Source organism: Maylandia zebra, linkage group LG12 (genome assembly GCF_041146795.1).
Source record: "Maylandia zebra isolate NMK-2024a linkage group LG12, Mzebra_GT3a, whole genome shotgun sequence".
In the NCBI taxonomy this organism is placed as follows: Eukaryota; Metazoa; Chordata; class Actinopteri; order Cichliformes; family Cichlidae; genus Maylandia; species Maylandia zebra.
This window is the reverse complement of record NC_135178.1, coordinates 17,213,968-17,239,454: the sequence shown is the minus strand read 5'-3', so window position 1 is coordinate 17,239,454 and position 25,487 is coordinate 17,213,968. Positions and strand designations below refer to the sequence as shown.

The 25,487-nt window shown below is 40.7% G+C and overlaps 1 protein-coding gene across 5 annotated transcripts in view; it reads right to left on the bottom strand.

The window, feature by feature from the left end:
* Nucleotides 1-25,487, bottom strand: part of kiaa0825 (KIAA0825 ortholog) — a 132,700-nt gene that overhangs the window by 72,496 nt on the left and 34,717 nt on the right. For all 5 annotated transcript variants that reach the window (XM_024804489.2, XM_076890788.1, XM_004544383.3 and 2 more), the window contains 13 exons: nt 22,740-23,017; nt 19,441-19,591; nt 17,406-17,596; nt 16,051-16,257; nt 15,734-15,844; nt 13,900-14,039; nt 11,125-11,304; nt 8,243-8,473; nt 7,864-8,168; nt 7,610-7,716; nt 5,297-5,441; nt 3,066-3,221; nt 1,137-1,231 (listed from right to left, as the gene is read on the bottom strand). In XM_024804489.2, coding sequence (XP_024660257.1) covers nt 1,137-1,231; nt 3,066-3,221; nt 5,297-5,441; nt 7,610-7,716; nt 7,864-8,168; nt 8,243-8,473; nt 11,125-11,304; nt 13,900-14,039; nt 15,734-15,844; nt 16,051-16,257; nt 17,406-17,596; nt 19,441-19,591; nt 22,740-23,017 — 2,297 coding nt within the window. The remainder of the gene's footprint in view (nt 1-1,136; nt 1,232-3,065; nt 3,222-5,296; nt 5,442-7,609; nt 7,717-7,863; nt 8,169-8,242; nt 8,474-11,124; nt 11,305-13,899; nt 14,040-15,733; nt 15,845-16,050; nt 16,258-17,405; nt 17,597-19,440; nt 19,592-22,739; nt 23,018-25,487) is intronic.

The window sequence follows — 25,487 nt, the reverse complement described above, 5'->3', positions numbered from 1 at the left end:
TGTTCCTCTGGCCCAACAAAGACAGGCTAATGAGGCAGATGACAGAATCTCAGACACTTTGATACTATGAGATTAGGGTGAATTATATAACCTTTAACCCCTCCCACTCCCATCTTCACACTTTTTGAATCCTTGTCAGAAGTGATATGCTTTTTCTCCGTGTCGCTCACAATCTCAAACTTCAAGTCCAGACCCTCTTTTTCTATGTCTCTTGCTATCGGACTTCATATCCTCTTCTTTCAGTTTCTATTCATGAATGCTGAAACACTAATTTGGCTCAGTCAAGCAATGACAGTATCTGTTTTAGCATGCAACAAAGCAGCGTATAAGGGGCGGAAGAATAGAATATGTGTATGTGGGTGTGGGAAGAGGGGGTAGAGGCATGGAGGCGACAAAGCTCGTCACAGCGTAGCACAGAGCTGAGTACTTCACCCTTATTAGGCCTGTGTCCTTGGCAGATGCAGAGCTTGCCCTTTGTTAGAAAGGTGTGTGTGTGTGTTACAATGGCAGTGATTTAGAATGGATTGGGCGTAGGTGTGGAGACAAGGTGCAGTAGCCCCATAGCTCCCTGATAGCTGGCAGCGTGACAGCTGTGAATGGAGAACAGGGAACAGCCTGAAGTATTGCAATCTAATATGTGTCACATACCTGCATAAATATTTATGCCTGTTGCAGAGTAAAACAGGAGGGGAGGGGGAGGAGAGGATGGGACAGGAGTGGTGGACTTGGGCGAAAAACTTCAATCAGATGACACAAAAATCCGAACCAGCCTGTTTTTTTTATCCATCTTTATGTACCAACCCCAAGGTCTCAAAAGTACCTAATAAGCAGGCATTACTCAATTACCAAAAATTGTGTCTGTGCAGTCAGTGACACATGCATTCACAGAGAGGATTTCATTGATCCACTCCATTCAGCGCACACGGTATATGATAGCACTCCAATATCCTCTTTCCAAAGATTTCTTTCCACAGCACAGCCCGCATTATAGAAGACACAATCGGGAAAATGAAACTTTATATGCTGATAAAAACCATCTGAGGTCTGTACTAAGGCGAGTAATTCACAAAATGACTGCACAAATGAAACACAAAAAGACACATAAAAATACATATATTGCAACAGAAATGTTTTACCTGTTGGCCAGCAGAGCTCTGAAGGTGACCCGACTCATGCCCTGATAGGCTGGGAGCAGCCTTGCCCAGTCCCATGCCCAGTCGACCACAGCACTCTGTTGATGTATGAGGATAGCGTTTGTTAGTTATTAATCAGGGTTAATACCATCAGTGCATTACCGCTCCAGCTGGGACCCACTAACAAAAGAGGAGGGGGGTCTCCAGCGCAGGCCACCGACATCAGGCGATCAATCATGTCCGCACAAGAAGGTTTTTATTCCAATAAGACAGCAATTAATTTATAAATCCATTTGGGGGATGTAGCCATCATTTATAGAAAGATAAATCAATTTTTGGAGGGAGTCGTTACTCTTCTTGCTATGCCTTTTTTTCCCCTCTTTCCATCTTCAATGGCACTCTGCCAACCCCCCACCTTCCCTTCTCCTTTTCTTTCCCTCTATTGCTAACTCTCACTCTTTTTTAAAAATACACACACGCCCGCGTGTGGATGTGAACAGGGAACACACACACCTGGCACCATCACCATATTGGGAAAGCAAATAAAAATCAGATTGCTTTGATTGTAAAATGTCACTCTTAACTCCAGGCTGAGTTTTATTGACAAAAGGAGGAGAACTCTACTCGTTCCATCCATCCATCCGATCCCCCCTCTGCTTCTTCCTCATCTGTGATTGATGGGTGTAACTTTTTCCTCCTCCCTCCATTTTATTTGACAAACAACACAGGCACCTGAAGCGGAGAAGGCATTTTAATCATTCTCTTAATAGGGTGTTTCTATGCAAAGCTATGCAGCCTCCTGTGATAAGCCGAAAACAGGCCAAGTCTTAGAAATTAAATGGGACTAATGTTCTTGAAAAGCCACAGCAAGAACTGAAGCTGCTATAAGGGACAAATATAAGAGTCACAGTTCTGTATTTATCACTCTATGTTTCCCTTTTTGTTTCTGCTCTTTCTAATCACCCTCAACTGATCTTAGCAGATAGCTGGTCCTCCCTGATCCCGACTCTGTTAAAAAGGAGTTTTTCTTTCCCACTGTTGCCGAGTGGTTACCCATAGCAGATTGTCTGATTACTGGAGGTTTCTAATATTGTAGGGTCTTTCCCTTTCAATATGAAATACCTTGATGTGACTGTTGACTGAATAGGTTCTGTACAAATAAAACTGAATTGTATTCAACTCTAATAATATAAATATTAAAGTTATAATTCTAATCCTTAAAAAAAGAAAGCAGAAACACACAGGCCTATCTTGAGAAAATACTTACTGCTGTAAGTGTTATAAGTACCATTGTATCTCTCCTAACAGTGGGGGATATCATAGTAATAGAGGGGAAATGAGGGGGAAAGCGAGCAACTCTTACAGTGAGTTACCTGTAGGTAGACTCAACCCTGATATGGAGAACAAAAAACCTAACAATTAAATGAACATCATGGTGACACTCCTGGGGATAGGTTCAGGATAAGAGGCTACATGGTTCAAAGCCCCAAAGAAGTGCACTTTAAGACTGCACTCTCCTTTAACATTACTCACTTCTTTACAAAAGAAAAAAAAAAAACTTCTCTCATCTTTTCACCTCTTCGGCGTTCTTTTCTTCCTGCCAGCCTAACTCCTGCTCGGAAAAAGACAGCAACCTAAGGGGAATAGGAAAGCCAAGCCCCAGAAAGACCTGACAACTTCAGAGACTACCACAGTATCCAGTTCACTAGAGACTCAAAGAGCTTCTAACCTTCAACATTAAGCTTCCGGCCTCGGTGAAAGTTATAATGACACCACGCTGTATGTCACAAGTACACCCACACAGTACAAAGTCTGAAAACTGGAAAAAGTTCACATGAATATCAAAGATGTTTCACACAACTAAAACAAGTTTTAAACACTTATTTGCTACCAGAATATAATACAATGTTAACCTTAAAAGGCTTAACACACCTGATCCAGCTTCTTCTTGCCAATGTGGTCAAACTGGTGGAGAGGATTGAAACGGGCACCTCCAACATGACTCTCGGGGCCAAGATCAAACTTCACAAAAAGAGGAGGATCATTTGGCAAGTCTGAGCTTCCACTCAGTTTAGACATCAGCAGTTCCTGTAAGCAGGTTATGAGGGTGGGATGGAAGAAGAGAAACACAGGAGACGGATGCAATGTGATTGATAAGACTGATAATAAATAAGCTGTAAAGAAAAAGTCTGACAACTAGAGTGAGGCCAAAAGGTTTTGTATAAGTAAAATAACTAAACTCAAAGTAGATCGAACAGACCAAACAAATAAAGAGTCTAGTGGAGTTTTAGCGTCTACTTACGTGTATGGCTCCACCCTGAGCCATATTTCAGTGAATGAATAAAGCAATGAAAAACACATATCAAAACAAAATACGTACAGATGGAACGAAAGAGAAACAGGTTTTTTACACTAGTGCACTTTCTGGTGCTGTTTCTGTAACCTTTGCTGTAGTTGTAATGCATGTGTCTCACAATAGGTCCAGCATATAGCAATGAGTCTTTGTACACTATGACTCTATGTGTGTGTTCATGCACACATAGGCATCCTGGTGTGAATTCGGTATATTCCCATCCGTCAGCTTGACATGGCCTCTGGACCTTCTCCTCCCTCACCTCACCACCAACCCAGTCTGTCCCTGACCTGCATGTTCTTGCCTCGACCTTGGCTGGGTAGAGACGCTGGAGCTGCCAGAAGGACAACTCTTGATTCTTGCGGTTCCCATTCACATTCTCTCAAATTGCCGAGCAGAGTTATATGTGTTAACACTTCAAAAACATCAAAAACACATACTCTACATGTCCATGCTGGATCCTATTAGATACAGATTATGAACTCCAACTAGACAGAGAAAGGTAAAGAGATCTGGTAATGCAATTTATCTAAATTATCTAAATGTAAAAAATAAATAACCAGGCTCATTTAGGTAGTTATATTAATTATATTAGTCTTAAGACTAAATGTCAAAGAAGTGTTGCATTAAAAATAAATTAAAACTAAAGAAATTAATATCCTTTTCATTTAGCATGAAGAATAAAGTTTTTAAGATTTAGTTGTAGTATGTCATGTCCTTGTTTCATGCTAGAAAAACTAACATGTTTGCATTCAGAAGAATGGATAGGGTTAACAGTCTTCCCAGCAGCACTACGAACTCTCTGGGATGATGTGCTCATTACAGAAATACACAAGCGACTTCAGAGACCGAAAGAAAAAAAAAAGATGGAAAAAACCCACAAAAATAGCATTTGTGTCTTGTGATAGGCTTGTTAATAACCATTGCAAACTTTTGAATACTGTCCAGTATTCATTTAAAAATGAATGGAATCAGACACAAAATTCACATATAATGTGAGAATGCAATCAAACTGTATGTACATTTCAGGACACTTGAGCCAAGCTGGCATAATGTTAACTTATAACCAGCAGTTGTTGATGTGTAAACATCAACAACTGCTGTTGTGCATTATAGAGCCCCAACTTCAGTTAGCAGCATCCATAAAACACAATTAGGTGGAAGGACGTCCAAGTTTTCAAGATGGCATGGCAACATGGCGTAAGTGTATGAGAATGCATCAATTTGTTGGACTAACACTAACTATTTATGAGTACAGTATTCTCTTTTTCTATTAAGTCATCTCAAAAAAATATTTACTGTACCTTTAATGTTTTGCTTTTTCAACTTGATTTTCATTGGACAGGAAACGGCAACATTCCAAAAAAGTGTTACTAGACCAGTTAAAACAACTTAATATGATTTTTAGCTTTTCAACAACCACCAAAGATCTTCTTTAGACATCAGAAAACTTTAGCTACAATCTAATCGATTTGGGGACTTTTAGAAGAATGGTTTTTGAAGTAAATTTCATAAAATAACTTCCACTTGAGTTTTAAAGGGATGTTCTTCCTCATTGAAATCTCTTCCAAAAAGCTTTCCACAGAGTCTAGTAACTCCACGAGGCTTCCTCTGCTCTATGTGAGGTGAGTGTATTACACTGGAAATCACTGTAGGTTTGCACCCTTGAGGTCACTTGAACAAAAGACGATCAGAACAAGCAGACTGCACACAAGCAGCAGCCCTCTTCCCTCTGTCTCCCCCTCCTGAACAGCCTGCGGCCTCAGGCCAGCAGCCACCTAATTGCTGGGGAGAGCAAGTACTTCCCTACCTCATTGCCTTGGATGATGTGATAGATCTGCCTCAGGTAGCTGCTGCCACCTGCTTTGTGGCAGACCTCCAGCAGCATCAGGCCTATTTTCTGCTCAGTCAGTTCAGCTGCAGCAACTCCTCTCTCGCTTCCTTGTTCAAATACACTGTGAGTGAAACAGAGATGGGAAGAGGAGAACTTAGTAAAGACAACACAAAGAAAAAACCCAGAGTGAAGAACATAGAAGATGAGAGGAGCAGAAGGAGGCAGGGTGTCGGCTTATATTTGAATACCACCTCTGGCTAAGGAAGTATCTTCGAGTTTGGAGAGGAATTTGGGCTACAATTTAGAAATTGCTATGACTGGAAAATTAACTGTATTAAAATTAAAGTTTGTTTTTTTTATTCAGTTACTTCACAAGGCAAAAGAACTTCAAAATGTAAGTCTTGGCAAAGAAAAAAAATTACATTTTGCTCTAGTATCTGAAAACCAATCAGACCAGTCAAATCTTCTGTGGTGAAAATGACCAAGAAATACCAAAATTATTTTCACTATTTTCATTATAATTCATGAGATACATGAGACATTTTAACCAAAGGATGCCGTTGCACTGGACTGGAGTGCGTGTGTGTATGAAGCTTGTATGTAATTGTATGTCAAGGTCCGTAGGCTTGTATTTTCCCAACCCAGGTGAATGCCGGCACCGTTTTCCTGCCCTTCCTGTATGGATGGGTATCACACTACCGTCCATCAAATCTTCTCTTTCACATACACTCCCTGTCATTGTTCTCTCTCTCCTCACGTTTGTAATTATAAAGTGGCAGAAACGGTGTCGCCTGTCAGCCAGCCATTGGCTGTTTGACATTGAGAGTTGCAAAAGAAGAGGAGTCCCGTCTCGTCCATATACATCGCCTCATTCTTTTGCCCGGCGCCCTGGCGGTGGTGTTGTCGGTGATGGTGGCTGTGCATCCGTGTCAGCACCTGCGCTGTATCCTTTCCTGTCCATCACTGTGCAGGTGAAGCAGATGATTGGATTCAGTCAGCAGGGTGATTAATGAGGGCCCCTCTGGATTTGGGACAGCCTATCAATCATGTCATTAGGGCCAATGTGCCCTGAAAGAGGCAGACCTCCGCCAAGGAATAACTGCATTCATCTTCATCTGTGTATGCATCCCGTCAGCCCAGCCAGGGTCACCATGATGGAGAACAATAATCTTCCCCTCTACAAATTACTTTGCAAAGACAAGGTGGGTGCTGTTGGGGAGGGGGTGGTGGTAGTGGTTTACAGTTAGGAAAGGAAAAGAGGAAGGTAAAGATGAAGGAACTGAAGAGGGATCGTGTAGGGCCAAATGTTTTTTGTGAAGGCGTTTACTCTGAATGTGTGTGCGCACGGGATGCCAGTAAGAGAAGTGCCAGTTGTTTTTGGAGTTATTACAACCTTCCTCTCTCTCTTCCTCGCTCTCTCTCTGACACTGTATTCTGATTGTTTACAAGCCAGGCGTCACTTCCCTGTGAAGGTTAGTTTAATGAATAGTAATGATCCCACTGAATGCCTCCGACAGGTGATACATAATCACTCTTCTTTCACTTTTCCACCCCCTCACCACCCCTCAGCCGCCTCGTCTCTTGCCTTTTTTTCTCTGCACTTACCCCCTCTTCCTGTCACTGTAACAGACAGCATTTCCTAGAACTGGTCATAATCTATTCAGTGTCCTTATTTATTTCTTTTTTTTTTTTAATGGTTACGCTACTGAATCAACTTTATATGAGGATGAATGTGTCCAGAGTTTGCTATGATTAAGTGAGCGACCAGAAGACAACATTTCTGGGAACAAGCAGCAAAATGCAACGCCAAAGGTCACAGATCAGCCAAAAACGAAAGCTGTTTTCCCATCAGTCCACACTGCAGTTCATTCAGTCAAGCATGTGCATCATTTAGCACAACAAACAAATCTGAGATTCATTGATTTTACTCATACAGATTGTCAGTAAAAAATTATCTTGGTTACATGATACATCAAAATTTGAATGCTCAATTAGAAATGCATGTCTAAGTTGCATTTGTTTAGTATTTTTCTAGGTAATTCTTATGGCAAGTAGCGAAACATACCATCAGTCAGTTTGATGCATTTGAACCTCCTCCTTCAGCAGACAGTCAGCCCTTATTTTTGACGATCACAAAATTACATTCGGGGAAATAAATTTTATGAAAAGATTTTGAGGCTGACATCAGTAGCCTATACTAAATGAGAGGGAAGATGGACTAAGAAAAAAATAGCACTTAAGCTACTGTTGGCACCATTCTAATGTTGACCTCTTTCCATATCCTCCTACCTGTCTGAGCAGAGTTTGCGGGCCTTCTGCAGCTGCAGTTGTGTCCACTTTGGTCGTTTTTCCTCCAAGGCCTGTATAACTTTGTGCACTGAAGGTTTGGGAACACCCTAACAAGGCAAATGAATAAAAATATGACAGACATTAAGCCAGTCATCATATACAGAAATTATAGGTCTGGTACAACCCACTACTATTTGTAATTTCTAACTAAACCCTCTACCTGTTGTGGCTACCACATCAATTTCAGCCATTACCTTTTGCTGAATGCCTATGGCCGCCTGTACGCACTCTGCCAGCAGGGACAGGCGGTCTTTTGCTGAGCGGTCCAGAGCCAGACCACTGATCTGTTCTAGTGTGTCTGGGTCTTCTAGGCCCTGGATCAGGCAGCCCAGCAAGGCCCAGATCAACAGGCCCACTAACCGCAGCTGCCGGGCATGCTGGGAAAGGTGCTTCTCTGCCACTTGGAATAGAAAGCGGATCGGGAGTGGCAAGGATGCTACAGCCATTGGCAGGTTGGTGAAAATGAAGGACAATGCTTGAATTGCTAAGGATATGATAGCTAGAAGAAGAAAGAAATGTTAGTAAAATTCCTTGAATTTTATCTTGAATGTGCAAAACTCAGTCTGTGCATACTTTTAGCAACAGTGTCCTTTCCCTTTACATCCAATGGTGTGTAGTTCCAGTCCTTGGGTATCTTAGCCAGGACATTCTCTGGCACAGTACGCTTGAACAAGGCTGCACCAGGCTCCTCTGTGGCCTGCCAACCCAAAACCATGGAGACGAGGTGTTGCAGAAGGCTATTGGTGGATTTTGTGACTATGTCCCGGACACAGCTGACAACTATAGGTACTGTCCGTGTGGTGTCTGACAATAATAAACAAAGGAAGCAGATTTTTTAAAACAAGGGTCAGCTAAAGAAGATCAGATGAATGACTCCAGACCGTAATTATTATTTAGTTTTAAGACTTGGGGAAAAAAATATTGGTAAACTGCATAAGATAAAGTACAAGGTTAGTGTTACAGCAACAAACTGTTAGGTTTGTTAGGTTACTGAATTCACATACTTTGCACTAAAAATGTTAAATTTGAAATCAATACTTTGTGTTTAATCTGAATTTTTTAGCTATGTCAGAAAAAGGCGGATATGTTGTCAAAACCTTTCAAAATGATACGAATGATAAGTTTCTTTAGAGAAAACCTCCTTATACTGTTCTAATTATCCCTGCACTAGGAATATGAACATGTTTCTGTATACTGATAAAAAAATGGAGAGTGGATGCTTACACATTAGATCAGTTGACATTTCATGTTATAGTTATTGTGCTTTGGGGTTTATTTTTAAAGCAACAAATCAAAAGTCAAGAAATAACTCTACTTTTCAAAGAATGACAAAAAACAGAGCCATAAATAATTTATATGAATCCATATAGTGTTATGGTATTCTCTTAAAATATCTGCACCAAATGTGAGTACTCAAGTTCAAACTAAAATCAGATGCTCTCGATCAAATCCAGGTGGCCTGATAGCACGAATCTTGCTACGTTCTCCAGGTTTACCGTTTGTCATCGGTTTGCCCTTTTATATCTCGCTCATATTGTTGGCAGACTAACTACAGTATGAAGTTGTATGGCACTCATAAACTTCCTACAGCCCCGGCTGTAAAACCAAAGGCTACAATCGGGAGAAACAGTACTGAAGCGGCACTAAAAGTGCACTGAAATCTCAAAGGACGCCTAACAAAATAAGTAACCTTAGCCGCAGAAAAAGAGGAGAACGGAACAGAAAATGATATAGCTTTTCGAAGGACAAGCGCTCTGTTGCAGGTGAGACCTAGACCTATTTTTCAAAGTCACTTGATTCTCAGACTCTATACCACCTGCAACTGTATTGACTTGTGTATTGATCTCAAGCAACCTGGTACAGTGTGATGAAACGTCAATGAAAGCGGAGAAATAGTGAAGCTCTCAATGTAATCTATGAGTTAACTCAGAGTACAGTTTAAATAGAAATGGGGGCACTGGGGGTATCCTGTAACCAAAATTATAATACAAAGATTTGGAACGGTCCAATAATTAAACTAATTACCCTGTGAGGATAAATGTTGATTGGATGACATTGAGAATTTTTCTGCGGCACACTCTAGCTCTCTTCCCCTTCATTCACTCTGTCGACCCCTCCCTTGCTCAGTATCCATCTAAATACTCTTCTCCAATCACCCTAATTTATGCTACAATAATTACCACTTACCCAGGATATAAGAATCACCACTAAAAAGAGCTTCACACTCCACAGGAGCTCAGATTAAGCTCTGTATTAAAACTTGCACTAGAAAGAGGCAGAGAGAGTTGGGGAATAACTATAGTCTGTGTAAAAGTATACTTATGCTTTAGCTCATGTTCATGCAGTGTCAACACTGGCCTTTAGAGAAAATAAAATTGAGATATTCTTTGAGGGAAGATTTACCATAGTATTTAAAAATTCACCAATTAGACTCAACATAAAATCTGGCAAGGTGCACTGAATAACATTGAATCGCATTACAATGCAATATTCTGAGAGACATCAGGTTTTGTAGCTCTCACTTTGACCTGTAGCACCTGCCTAAAATGTTGCTCCAGGCCAAGCACACAACCCCACGGCAGCAGGACAAAGGCACCCTGCCAAACGGCACAAACTGTTTACGGAGGCGTAAGGAACAATAACAGCCCAAGGTGTTCGTTCGGCCTTTAAACTCTCCAGATCCCAAAACGATTGAACATCTGGAGGACCTGCTGGAACAAACCGTGATCCAGTGTCAGTACCCTACAACAAACAGGACCCAAAAGAGCCACTGCCAGACACCAGAAGAGACCAGGAGGAGGGCAGCCAACACAATATGAAATATATGCAATTTTAATTTATTTACTTCAATTCACTACTCGGAAATTCATGTAATGATTATTTGTCATGTTCTCCAGTTTATCACGAACTGTTCATTTTAAAACTAACCTGATTTAAAGTGCTGTATTTTAACACATACTTTAGGCACAGTGTGTTTGACACACTTCTGAAGTAGGAAGTAGAAAATCCTAGGAGTTCCTAGTTGAAATTTTCAACTGTAGCGCCCCCTCAAATCAGATTTCCCACTCAGAAAGTCAGAGAAGCCCTACAAACCCCAACTTTAAAACAGTAGTGCATCTAAAGTTGTAAAACTGTAAAGCATGTACTCTGTGCTACCACTTTTGTGTATTTGTGACTGACTAAATAGGCCGTACATAGAGCACTGACCAGGTTCTACATATGAACATCTGCAGCCATTTTTGTTCTTTTCCAACTGCTACTACTAGAACACAACTCTGGAATGAAGTCACTCCCAGCTCTGACACCTGATTTCCAAAGTAAAAGGAATCCAGGGTTACAGTACTAGAGCACACAAACTAGAGATTGTACAACTGCTCATTCCGAAATCAGTGCAATGCCAAATTGTGGCAGCAATTGCTAAATATTAGGACACAGCAGCAAGGTTGTTACTTTACCTGCCAGAGTGTAGAGATGTTCCCATATGTGTGCACGTTCCAGGTATGGTTGAAGGGCCTGAGTCAAGGCCTTAGGAACATTATTCAGGCAAGAGAAAAGGTTGAACAATGACATCATGAAATCATCTCCCGCCTTGCAGCTCTCTGTAGACATTTCTGAGCTGTTCTCCTGGCAAAAATCTGAAAAATTAAGCGTCATTTTGGTGACACACATCTGTGAACAGTACAAATTAATGTGCAGATTAATGAAATCTTGATATTCTGGACCACTTGGCACAAAAAACTGGATGCACAAAAGATTAACACTCGTGCACACACATACATCCAAGGGTGTGTAGGCGAGTGTACAGCGTTTTTTTTTTTTTTACAAACTATAGTCCAGAAAATATCACTCTTATGGATGTAGGTTTAGAAAGATACAAAACCCAATTCTGTGAAGCAGCATTTTGATTTCCATGAACAAAAGCACATTGGAAAATGTCAAGGCTTCCCAACCTGACACATGTTAACAGAACGGGTGAACAAAAGGCACTGTGGAGTAGAAGGGGAAGAAAAATCCACATCTGTGTTAGATGGAGGAAAAGAGACAATAAAAAAACAGAAAAAGAAACAGATTTCAAAGCCCCTGGCTGTGGTATCCACAGTACACGGAGACAGGAAGTGAAAAGGAAGGGGTTTTGACAGGGTGTCCTTGTGGGGGTTGCTGTCTGAGAATAGGGCTGAGGATCGAGGTGTGTATATGTGTGTGTGTGTGTGTGTAACCCATATGGATGTCTATATATGTGTTCTATGTGCTTACACGTAAGTGTGTGTGTGTGTTAAGTTGACAGGGGTTGCTGAGGAAAAGCCCATTGCTCCAGAGGTGGCAGACATCCAGCAGTCTGTCAGTCAGCTGTGTGGGAGATGACAGCCATTTGAATAGGAGAGAGTATGTAACGCAGCAGTCAATGAGGGGGCGCTGTGATGAAGGGCAGCATGGCTTCCTTCTGACTAATGCTGAACTATTTTAAAATGGCAGGGCTAAATTAGCTGCAGCATCCCAGTGACAGTAACATTAGCCACCTTAATAACATGCAGGTAGGAAGTGCTCAAACTGTTCATGGAAGCTGATTTCTTCTGTCCCTCTAGCCAAGACTCCCTTTGCATCCCTCATGGCTATTTTCATTCACAATAACAAATCTAACACGTAGACTCCAAAGTGGTCAAACAGCCTGACCTCCAATCAGTCCATTAGGTGGCATTGTGTGGATTACACCATCATCTTATTCACTGCCTGTCTAGTAATTGGTCCTTGAGGAGAGAGTGTTCTGGATCTCACTGCTGTGGCTGCAGTGGTCCAGGAAACAGGGGTGACTAACATTAATTTCCACTTGGGGTGCTGGATAACATGGCAGGTTAACTAGGTGCCTTATAATAATGATCCCATTATGGAGCAGCAGATGACTTCAGAAAAACATATCAGTGTGCTGGCACATCTCTGTGGAGTTTCCACTACTCCTGCAGCACACAATAATTCCAATGTGTTTTTGTTTCTATGCTGATTTCTCAAATGCTTTTCCCCCCCTTCCTCTCTGTCTCTAAGCTTATCCAACCTTGATACGAAGCCAATGCATACACCTGTTTATCTTCCGGACAGCCAGTCAACCAGTCACAAGGGCCCTCTCTGTAGACCTCTGTAATTGGAAGCAGACACGCTGAAGATAATAAAAAGGCCATGTGTGTGTGTGTGTGTGTTTGTGAGCGTGTGTGTGTGCATCTGTACACCTCTAATTTAGGGTAAGCTGTACAAATGTGAAAAGTGATACTGTAGATGTAGAGAAGGTATGTTTTGAAATTATTACACAGTGCGAAGGTCTGTTAGTTGGCTGGCCAGTTTTCTCATAAGTTAGTGTGCTTTGATAAGGCAGGTACAAAGAGTTAGAAAATGAACCATCAACAAAAAAAGAGCCTTGAATTAGCTATAATAAAGTCTAACTGAAACAGCGTGGATTCACCAAACCATCTATTAGTCACACTAGAATTTTTTCATCAACAGTGCTTCAAAACACACGCTAATATGTACATGTATGTGGAAGTGCAGAGGCAACACAGTAGTGTAGGCATTCAGTCAGGCTGTTCCTTCTATCTGTCTGCTTCCTGGTTAATTACCATGTCACCGTGATAACACATGAGAGTCAGCGCTCCTAGCGTTGATTTACGGCAGCATGCAGAAAGAAGCATTGCGGAGCCTCTGAGTCAGACTCAGACCGAGCAAGAGAACAAGACAGTGAGAGTTGTTATTAATGAGGTCGCTATAATGTGAATTAATGTGCGAGTGCACAACAGTCTTTAAAGGTTAGACTGTTGAGAAGACTGTGGAGAAAGGAAGGAAGGGAAAATCTTTAAAGGTCAGGCCGTGTGTTTCGCCTGTGCCTGTTGAGTGTTTATTACTGCACTCTATTGATTTAGTGATGATGATGACCAAGGTGAAAATGATGATGAAGGCAAAGATGCTGATTATAACTTCATAAAATGGATAGAGCTTACCCAAGGTCTGTAAAACGTACTTAAGATATTAGAGCGCTGCAATTAAAACAGAGGTAAACACTTCCCTGTCATGTTCTCTTTGGGATCAGAGAGTTATTAAAAAAATGTAATTTTAAAGAATGAAAGAACGTGGCTTTAATTGTCCCCGAAAAGACAGACAGCCAGGTATGTCCACGACACACACACACTATAGCCCTTATCCAGTAACATGTAACAATCCACGTATGCATGCAAAAACGACAGACTTACAAGAATTTTCCAGGAGTATTCTGGGCAGGTGACAGTCTCTGTAAAGCAGCATTTGAAGGAGCAACTTGGGATTGCATCCGGGGTCAGATGTCAGTAGCCTCAGTTGACATGCCAAAGATGCCTGGCCCATAAGGCCATCTCTGGGAGAGATGGAGGAGAGAAGGAAGGAAAACAAAGTTGACAGTTCTGCAGTGTCAGGTGAGGTAGAAGTCTGCTTAGTGAGAGACAACAAAGAAGGAAAAAGCTTCACAAGTGAAAGATAAAGAAGTCTTTGATGACGCTTTGGAGGGAATATTTGGTAACACTGGTAACTTCCTTCAGTGTCACTCACTCCATATACAAGCCAAGTCTCCAAATGCCTTCATTCTCGCTTACTTATAGTGTGCACCGGGAAGGAATTAGCTCTAATCTTGGCCAGCTAAAAGCAAATTAACATTTGGGAGACAGCCAAATACATGAATATACAGCAGTACCCACCCCTTCATCTTTTGTATAACCAAGAGGCTGCAGCCAGCTGTGGGTAATGAGCCGTATCCTTGGTGTGTGTGAATGCGTGTGTGCGTGTGCACTCTTCAGAGCCTATGCTTGTCGTTATGTATGTGTGCGAGTGTGGGAGCATGCTGACATGTGTGTGCCTCCATGTTACTTTATACATCTCAATAAAATCTAATGGAAGGAATGGACAGAGTTTGTCTGAAGAGCAAGGAGGCGGGAGGCAGCACAGGGGGTGTCTGCCCAGAAATTAACCATTCTATTTGAGCCAAACGGCTAGAGCAGGGTGCACCCTGCTGCTTGACTGAGGAAAACTATGCCTCGGTCTGACAGCACAATTTATGATGTCACTGAGACCGCAAATCCAGGAGAAATCCTCTTTTAACTGCTCTGATAAATCTATCCAGCTACAGCACCGGGTCATCTTACTAAACCAAGACACACAGATATAGATGTATACACACACACACACACACACACACACACACAGGCAAGATAAATAGCGCAGGGTATAAATGTGCACATACAGAAAATATTTTTTAGCCTGTACAGCTGGATGATTTATTGAGATCTTTTGTGATTTTATCATTGCTTTATTGAATAACCATAACAATGGGCTTTATTTTAATGGACTGGGGAGAGATTTGGCCAGAAAGGTTGAGGACCTGTGGTTCTGGCCACGAGCCACTGGCAGGCTGCTGGCGCCTTCGAATGAAGGCAGGAGGTGGGAGCAAAGAAATAAAGAGGTCATAAAAATAAACTAATTTCAGTTCTCTGATACTTAGGAGCAGGGGAGCAGGGGTTAGTTTGATTTGTGCTCCGTCAGCGCACAATGACATCACCTCTGGCTGTGAAGCAGATGAGAGGGGAGTAAGGTGGAGACAAGGGTGAGGGGAAAGCATGATTGACTGCACAGTGGAGGTCACAACAGTAACTGGACACAAATGTACACACATGTATATAATTGTGCACATTCAGGTGTGTATGCTATCAATGCATCATGTGTAAAGCTCTTAGCAACCATGAGCATCAACAAACTCACTGTCAGCGTCAACGGTAGTTCATTCATTTGGTTTTTCTTTCTTACCTTGCATCTGTGTTATATTACCACAACAACTGCAGCTTGACACTTGAGTGGCACGTTATATATCCACACATACAGTATGCAGCTGTAACTCCAAACACAATCACATATGTTTCTCTACACACGAGGAGGATGGAAGGGATTGTGATTGCTTGGCATACCAGAGTGTGTATGTGCATTTGAGAGTGAACATGTATATTGTCCGTGTGCCTGCTGTATGATGGGTGATAGATGGTTAGATGGGTCTATTTTGTATACCTTATAGCTTGCTCTGTGAAGACCTCGGGGTTAATAGCATTTAGCCAGCGTATGACAGGAATGGTCGGTGGGTCTGGTGAGGTCTCCTTCGCAGCATCTATCATAAATGTCCTGTTGCATATGGCAGCATGTTTACATTTACAAAAAAAATAAAATAAACACCACACCACACAAATGTTTCCAGAATCAGTGGTGACAGCCATCTGACTCACTCTGTTCAAACAGTGTAAGATGGAAAGTATGAAAACATTGCAGTATCTTTTTATCATCTTACCAAATTTTAAATTAAATAACAAAAATGACCATACTGTACCAACCTATGTAGCAAAGATAGAGGTGCTGTGACAATGACGAGGACTGTCAGGAGCTGGTCACACAGGTTGTGGATTTGGTATGGCCAGTCTGAACCACCTGCTATTATGGTAATCACTGAAGAAGGGTTGTAGCACACCAAGGCCTCAGGACCTTCACACAGACTCCACATAAGGTGCTCCACATACAGCAACATTGCTGTAATGTCACATCTCCAGGACGAGGGAAACAGAAAGAGTGAATTTAAAGAGAAAAACAAAATGGATGTGATTGAAAAGCTGAGAACACCTAAAGATTATCTACTGCGAGTCTCATTTCACAGCCAGCTAGATAATAGGAACTTCTTCTGATTTTACCGTTGAGATCTGAAGCGTCCCGGCTTTGGATTTCGCAAGATTTGCGATCACCCTAAAACTTAGTGCTATGTTACATCAACCCACTGCTTTTACTTATATGCCAGTAAATCTGCTTTCTTAAATGGTTATGGAATGCTGCTCATCATCTATCATCACCTCTTTTTTGCTTCCCTTTGATCTAAATTCTCACAACAAAAGGGAAAGGACTGATAAAATAGAGATGATGGAGCATAGGAGTACCCATGTGAACACTATAGCAAGAGGGAGACCTGGAAAAGCTTTGGAAAGGCATCTGTTTAGCCTATGCTCACACTTTATAACTGTCCTTCCAGAAACACACAAATCTCCCAGAATCATAAACCAGGTTTCCCGTTGACATCTCATGTATATTGCACTCAATCTTTGTTAATACAGAGTTCACTTTATGTGGCATTTTTGAAGCATGGTTTATCCTGTAACTCCAACTGATGTATTGAACAAACAAATACTAAAGGTTTCTTGAAATGATGGCCAAAGAAAAGCCTTACTGTCAAAGTTTCAGACTCCCAGAGCAGAGACTCTGGAGTGGAAGCAAACTGAGTTCCTCCGATAGCTCCTAGCCTTTGGATAAAAGTTCCCTTGATGGAAAAAGTCTGTGTGTGCTGCATGGGGCTAGAATGTGTGGATGGTGCCTCCACTCCTCAAACTCAGATTCTGCCTTTTACATTTGCATTAAAGGATAGACATGCACAAAATTCCGACTGTATAAGCGTCTTGCAATTTTTTTGACGTGCTCAACTTATTAAAAGTCAGTTGTTTATCAACTTTGACTAACTTCCATCACAGCATTTCTCAGCAGTTAGTCCATCCACAATTAGACAAATGAAAACGATTGCGACATATTTATTTAAATGTTAAAAAACAAAACAAAATGGAGTGTAGGTCTTTGCTTGGTGTATTACTGTTTTAGAGTCCATTGTTATATTTATATGTATATATTATCAGTAATATGCATGATAAAATACCTGATTTGCAGGTGCCTCTTATATGAAGCCCGCGCTCTGGCATATCTTCGCACTAGCAGTTGTAAAGTGTCTGTTAGAACCTGGCCAAGGACATCCCTGGCCAGCTCCGCTGGAAGGACCGCCCACAGGTCGCTGCGAAGCCCGCACAGGAAGTAGAACCACATCTGCACTGAGAAGGAACACCTCTCGCCCTGTGGAAGAAAGTGATAGATTTGAGGGAGGGGGGATTGTAGATGAAGACATGTTATCATATGGAAACTGACAGTGAAGTAAAAACAGAGAGAGGAGTTAAAAAAGGGAAAAAAGAGAGAGTGAGAGAGAAACCCTGAAGGAGAAGAAAGAGAGAGGCAGAGACGCAGGCAGGTCTGTCAACACCAGGATGTCTCAGTGGCCATGCCACCTGCACTCTGCACCTGGGTTTCTTTTCCCACTGGGATTTTAGACTGCTTTAAAGTCCTGGACTGGCAAACACATCACAACCAGCACACACTTCCACATCCACTCTCACACATAAAAAGAGTGAAAGAAGGAAGAGCAAAAATCAAGAATGTTTCACAAGAAAGTGAGAAGAGGGGGAAAAACAGGACAGATTAAAAAGAATTACTATCCTGGCATCTTGCAGCTCTCTTGTAAAATATATAGGAGGATGCATTCTTTCCTTCACCTGTACACCAGAGTTACTATAGTTGTATGTCATTTCTAACTAGTTTTGCTTTTTGTCTCATTTTGACTTAAAAAAATCAGTTTAGTTTCAGTTTAGTTTTAATTATTTTCAATTTTTCGCTTTAGTGTTTTTAATTATTTTTTATCTTTTTTATTGTATAGAGGCCAGACAGATATCAAAGGCAAGATTTGTGAAAGAAAAAAAACTTCAATAAAAACAGATAACTTTTTGAAAGCAGCTGGCTCACGGTGTTGTAGACATCCAGAGTCTTAATAGATGTAATAAAAATGTTTTGTTTTTTTTTTAACCAAACTTACAAATACTTGAAGCTTCTCTACATTTTTATCTTATTTTAATTGGTTTTCGAGGTTTATTAAATAATTCCAATTAGTTTTAATTTTTTTCTAAATTTTTGGTTTAGTTTTCATTAACCATTTTAACTTTGCTATACACGTCCTAAATCTTCAAATTTATCCTATTATAAGGTCATTTTGCACAACGCATACACATTAACACTACCAAACTCTTCAATCCATTTTCTCCCACTTCACCCAATCTCTTGTTTACTTCCCTTCTTCTTCCTTCTTTTCCCCTGTATGTATTGGTCACAAACAGGAAATAAGTCCAAGCTTTATGTCCTGAACGGAGTTGCCATCTTCTGCCTATAGACTCACTCAAGGTTACACAGACAGGAGCTGGATCCAAATCAAAAATATAAAACATCAAAAATATAGGTACATACATAGACATACCAAATGACACTTACATCCTGAGATGCTGCTGTACACCTACACATACATTTACTGGTACGGATGCACAAAGTGATGGCTGAACAAAAGCACACACCTGCACACAGCAGGCCTGTCTGACACCAGTGACCCAGGGAGGGAGGGAGGAACAAAGGGAAAAAAAGTCAAAAGCAAAAAGAGAGAGGGGAGGTTTAGATTTGTTTAAGGGCATAAAGGTAGGGGAGTTCCAGGGGCCCTCTGCTGTTTCCAGACAGTCCCAGTGTAGACTGCAGACTTCAGACAACTGAATCCCTGGAGCCCCCAGGGCAGCATGGAAGCCACAGATGTTCTCAGGGAGCTCAGAGTAGAAGACTGAGTTAGAAGTGGGAGAGTGGGAGGTAAAGGTGTATTGTGGGAATGAAAAGAAGAAACAAGAAAGCTCTAGGGTGTAATTCCTAGAGTTCCTCAAAATCTATCCAACAAGCCTCCTAAGACACTGGCATTGAAATTTTTGCAATAAAAGAAATCAAATCAACACACAACAACACTAGAGCTGTTTTACACTTAAATAAAACTCACAGAAGTGTGTCACAACACATTTGTTTTGTTTAGTTGTTTGTTTTTAATCATATAGCGATTTTACCTCATAGAAAGGTTTAGGGTCAGCCCAGTGGTGGCTCTCTGCATCCTGAAGAATGCATGTATAACAAGCCTGGATACAGTAGCTGGTCAACTGCTCTCTCATGGCCTCGACTGTATCTTTGTATTTCTGCACAGGTAGTGGGGTCAGGGTTCTAGGCACAGATGAAGAAACATCTTTAAAGGTAATGTTAGAAAACACATAATATAATACACACAGCATATTAAATGAAAAAAACAAAAAAAACAAAACAAAACAGGTTTACTAGGGTAAACAAGTTCAACAGTGCAGAATCCTGTAATGCATATGGATAATTAAGAGCTGTCTTTTATGTACTGGGAGCTATCAATGGCACGGGTGAAATGATTAGATGAAAGAATAGATGATTTATTATAAAAGTTCAGTGTGACATTTCATACCCTTTAAATCCACCTGCCTTTATACTTTCCAGAGAGGGGACTTAAAACCAGGGGGGAGTTAATGGTGTAAAGAGAGGAAGGCGGTTTATGACCAAATGGGGTACCATGCAAGTGCAGGTGGAGTGCAGGGGTAAAGGGCCAAGGGTGGGAAAACAGGAGCACAAACAGCACCAAGGATGTTTTTAAAGGAGATCTGTGGAGAGCAGTTTAAGGGGGTGATAAGGGGCATGAAAATGTTGAAGAAAATGGATGGAAAAACTTAGCAGGTGCAGATACTGTGGGTGTTGTTACCCTCTGTCGTTATCTCTGGTAACCCCCTGTTCATCTAGAATTTCTTTGACTTTCAAGAATCATTTTAAATTTCCTAGTTTCTAAATTTGGAAGAAATCTTCTTCATCCACTGCTTCAGTTGATTAACATACTAAATATTTATCTTTTATTTCAAATTAGGGTAAAAAAAAATTGAAAATGTATTTTACATAAGGTAGCTGGAGCAAGTAGTGCTATGTGATTTATGTTTCTGGTGCAAATCCTTGTAATATAGATCTGCAAAGCTGCCTGTCAGCTGCTAATGGTTACTGCTGATATTTTAAGAGATGCTGCTTGCAACTAGGCAAGACAGGCAACTGCTAGGTAAGGCAGGCCCCAGACCGGTGGGGGGCCCCTCAGGGCTGACAGACAGTTAACTACAACGATAGCAATGTGCAAAGTTGGGAATGGCAGTATAGGAGAAACCTGACCTCTCTAAAGGGAGCCCCACCTAACTCCACTCCTGTTGCAAGTGGCATGCACGATTCTGCTTGAACAAATGTAATCACAAGGAAAATGAAGAAGAGCTATTACGATCAATGATATGATTTTATACTTCTAAGAGTGGAAAACAGAAAGAAGAAAAAGGAGAAAGAAAAGAAAAAACAAGGCAGTGGTAAGTGGAGCAGATAGTCATCAAATACAATGCTAAAGAGCTAAATGCAGATTATTTCTTTGTTTACTTTGTTTTAATATTGGTTTATTTAGCTAGCAGAGCGGGGCAGATTGCGCATGGCCAGGGGTCAGGATTGTCTTATTAGCATAGCAACCAGATATTAGAATCTAGTAGTTACAGAATAGATACTTTATCACCATTCAGATTTGCTTTAGACATTGTTATTGAAATAAACATGGTCTCTGCCACTTTTCTTTGTTAAACGCTGTCTCCACCTGAGCTATGGATGATAAGTTATGAAATTTAGAGCCAAGTGTACTCTAAATTACTACATTATATTAGTGTAATTATTGTGCTATACACTGAGGGAAATTATTATTTAATCCCCTGCTGAATTTGTAACTTTGCTCGATTACAAAGGAATGAACAGTGTGTAATTGTTACGCTAGTTTCATTTTAATGGAGAAAGACAAGAATATCAACCAAAAATCCAGAAAAAAATGCATTACATAAAAGTTATAAACTGATTTAGAGAAGGCTTGGGAGAAAAACCAAATTGAAGCTCTTTTGCATCAACTCAACCTGCCATGTTTGGAAGAAAAGAAATGCTGAGCATGACCCAAAGAACACCATCCCCACAGTTAAGGAGAGACGTGGAAACATTACTATTTGGGGCTGTTTTTCCTGCTAATGGTACAGGACGACTTCACCGCATTGAGAGGCCAATGGACAGGGCCATGTACCATTAAATCTCACACAAGCACCTCAGCCCGAATACTTAAGATGGGTCATGCAGGTGATATTTATTTCCCTCGGTAGATCAGTCTATAGCACAATAATTACACCAATATAATTGAATGTATGTGCAGTGTGGTGTGTGCATTTTGTTGTAGTTTCCAAATCTGTTATGTAGGTTTAATGGTTTTCTGAAAATGAAAAAGACATATTTTCATTATGTAAAAACTTGAGTAGACAGTCAAGGCTATCAAATGTAATGTGTACGTCCAAGAACAACATTCAAAAGTTGAATTTGAGTAATGCTAATTTTGTAACATGAAAGCTATGAAAATGACATTATTAATGTGTTAGTGTATAAATATACTTCCTTTAATATAATGGTGATGAACACTTGGTTGGGTGGGCCTAGGGCCCATAGGTTTCTAGAATCAACACTGGATATTTTGAGAGTCGTTTTAGAATTACTTTGCCACAGTAAAGCATTGCCTGTGTCTATAAGTGAAGTTTCCGTTTGTTTAGTTTTTAAGCAATCCACTAAGGAATCACCAAAGATAACTGTGACAAGTTTAGGATCAAATCAGAAGTAAAATATAATCACATTCTCCCCATGTGTTCCTGAGTTATGCAGTTGAATAATGACTAGTAAAGTCTTTTTGTGGAACATTACGGTGCCACAGTTAAGCTGACATTTGACCTTTTAAATGCAAAAGGCCATCATTTCATCAGTTTATCCTGTTAGACCAATGTGTGAAATTTCATGTGAAAGTCATAATTAGCATGTTTTGTGAGTTTACAGTGACCTTGACTCTTGACCTTTGACCAACATATTCTAATGAGTTCAGCCTTGAGTCCAAGTGAGTGTTTGTGCCAGATATTGTCAAATTTCCTAAAGGTCTAGAAATCATAAAAATGGTACAGATTTGAAGTTGCAAGCGACCTTTGACCAACAAACTCTTATCAGCTCTTCCTTTAGCCCAAGTAATTGTCTGTGCCAAATTAAAATAAAAGCCCTCAAAGCATTCCACAGATATAGCATTCATGAGAACAGGAATTAAATGGAAACCAGGAGACATAATGTCACTGGCCGTGGCAGTCACCAGGTCTAAAAAAGTTGGGAAAAAGACAAAGCATGGGAGCAAGGCAAATAAATAATTCAGCTGCGTGAAGTTTAAACAAAATAACTGTAAATGTCCATAAACATCTGGAAACACACTACTTACATTTTAGCTGCAGCAGTACTGGAATCCTTCAGCCTGGCACTGTAGTGCTCTAGTCGCTGGTGCACATAAATGCAAGTGGCCAGTAGAGCATGCAAGTTCTTCAGGGGAGCAGAGGATGGTACTTCCAGGGCCCTCTCCTGCAAACGACCCAACATGGCAAATGCTGCTCTGCCACATGACTCTATAAAGCTTGATCGCACCTGCAGAAGAGAGCTCTCGTTGCAGGCTGCTGCCAGTGGTAGTAAGGCATCCATTTCAGACATGACTGCTCCGCAAAACTGAGGGGGGAGAGAGATCGCAAACATGAGGCAAGATGATTTCAGTAACAGAGGGAAAATCTGTCAGTAAGAGGAAACAAAAAAAACAAACAAAAAAAAAACTGTAAAAAGAGACCTCATTAAATGTAAATAATGGAACATTTGTGAGAAGTGATCAGAATGACAAGGATTCAAGACTGAGCTGAGTATTACACAGGCATTTATCTTGTGTTTGCCTACTACTGAAAACAGTGACAAGTGCAAACGATGAATACAAATATCTGAGGACATGCACTCGGCATCAACTTTGCTGTTAAAAATTCACAGCATTAGGTCAAACAAAAAAACATCAGTCATATTTTATAACATTGTTAATCACCGTAGTCACAATCTAATACAAATTTTACAACACACTGGAGGTGGTGGAAGTCAGACAGGAAAGAAGCTTGGCCCAATAAAGATGCACCACAGCATTTCAATCAGGTTGAGTTCTGATCTTTCATTGGGGCCATTGCAACGCACTGATAGTTTCTTTTTCTGTTGGAGATTTGCGGCTGGGCTTAGGATCATTGTCCTGATGCATGACCCAAATTCGGCCAAGCTTTATTGGTTGGACAGATGGCCTCACATTTGACTCTAGAAAATTTTGAGTTGACCATGAAGTCCTATGTATACCAATGATTACATTGTGTCCAGGTCCTGTGGCTGCAAAACAAGCCCAAGGTATTACACCTCCACCATTATGTATGACACATGGTACAAGAAGTTTGTGCTCATATTCTGTACATAGTTTATACTAAATGTGGTACTGTGCATTATGGTCAATCATCTTGGTCTTGTCTATCATTGTTCCAGGAGTGCTGAGGTTTGTTCAAATGCAACTTTGCATTTGACTTAAGATGTGGCGCCACTTCTTTTCAGAGAAAAGATTCTTTCTCCCGGTAGCGCTTCCAAACAAGAAAAACTCAGTTTTCTTCTTAGTGTACTTTCTTGAACTTTAACATTTAACATGAGATGTAGCTCTTGGGATTTTTTTGCAGTTTCTCTGAGCATTGCACAGTCTGACCTTGGGGTGAATTTGCTGGGAGTTCCACACCTGGAAAGATCCTGGCAACTGTCTTGAATGTTTTCCACTTGTGAATAGTTTTTCTCGCTGCAGAATGATTGGCTTCAAATTGTCTGGAAATGACCTTATAACCCTTCCCAGATTGATGGGCAGAAAGAACTGCTTCTCTAAGGTCATTGTCGATATCTTTCCTTCTTGGCATTGTACGAATCAAACCAGCAAAACTTCTGCTTTTATGCTGTTGATAAATTAATCAAATGTCAATTTTTTTACATTACTGTGAAAACTTCTTACACAGCTGTATTTGTGAATCCAAATGTATAGACCTAAAATATGCATATGCATATGCACATGTTTAAGTTATGAGCCAGGTGGATCAGTAGAAGCCTTAAAACATAGCACAAGGCCCATATCTGCTGGATCTATTTATCTAGGTCACACTGAAGAAAGAAAATAACACTCAGAAGACTGTTGCAGTTTAATCAATCAGTCAGTCATAGTGTGAATCACCTGCTTCTACAGTCACGGGATTACTTGACTAGCTGTCGGAGAGGACTGAGAAGTTCAGCATTTCTATTTCTGTTACAGCTAACAGTGTGTCTGCAGCTGACAATCTAACAAACTCTTCAAACAATTTTCTCGATAAAAGCTTTCTGTGGGGCCGGCAAACAATGACCGCTTGGACAATTAAGTCAATACAGGACTGAATGTTGTCATTAGGAGCTTATCTTTGATGGGAGAAAAAAGGAGCATAATGGAAAGATCCTGAAGAAGCATACAAATACAGTATTCGCACACATATAAACACTCACACACTGAAGCCAGTTGAAGTCAGTCTGAAACCTTAACTAGCTAAGATCAAAGCGTGTGATCCCACCAGGACTATTGCAGCAAGGTGAAAGAGATTTTATAAAGTGCTAGCGAGCCCTGTTTATGTGTGTGCAGAATGTGGAGTAGACAGACAAGTGAAGAAATGAACACGCAGGTGAGGGCTTCGCTAAAGTCTGAATACAGAAAAGGCACTTCTGCTGCTATAATAGAAAGCTGGCATGAAGGTTAGAAGGGTCTAGTAAAACAAGGAGAGTTCAATCCCAGGTTCTGACAGGAGGGTGAGTTACAGCTGTTGAAAGCAGGCTGTTTGTAATTCATCTATCTGCCAATAATAAAAGTACATCATCAAGTACTGTGATGGATGAACAGTATCATTGCAACCTGCATATTTATGGTAATATAGACAGAGGAAAGTGGGTTCAGATAAAAAAGCAAGGACTGAGGTATGAACAAATGAATATAAATGTGAGAAATATTGATCTATCATAATATCTTTCTACCGGCAATTTTCAAGGTTTTGTCTTGTAAAAAGTAAATTTGCTCTTCTCAGACACTAGAGCATGTTCAAGCATATTCGAGCAAACACATAGAGTA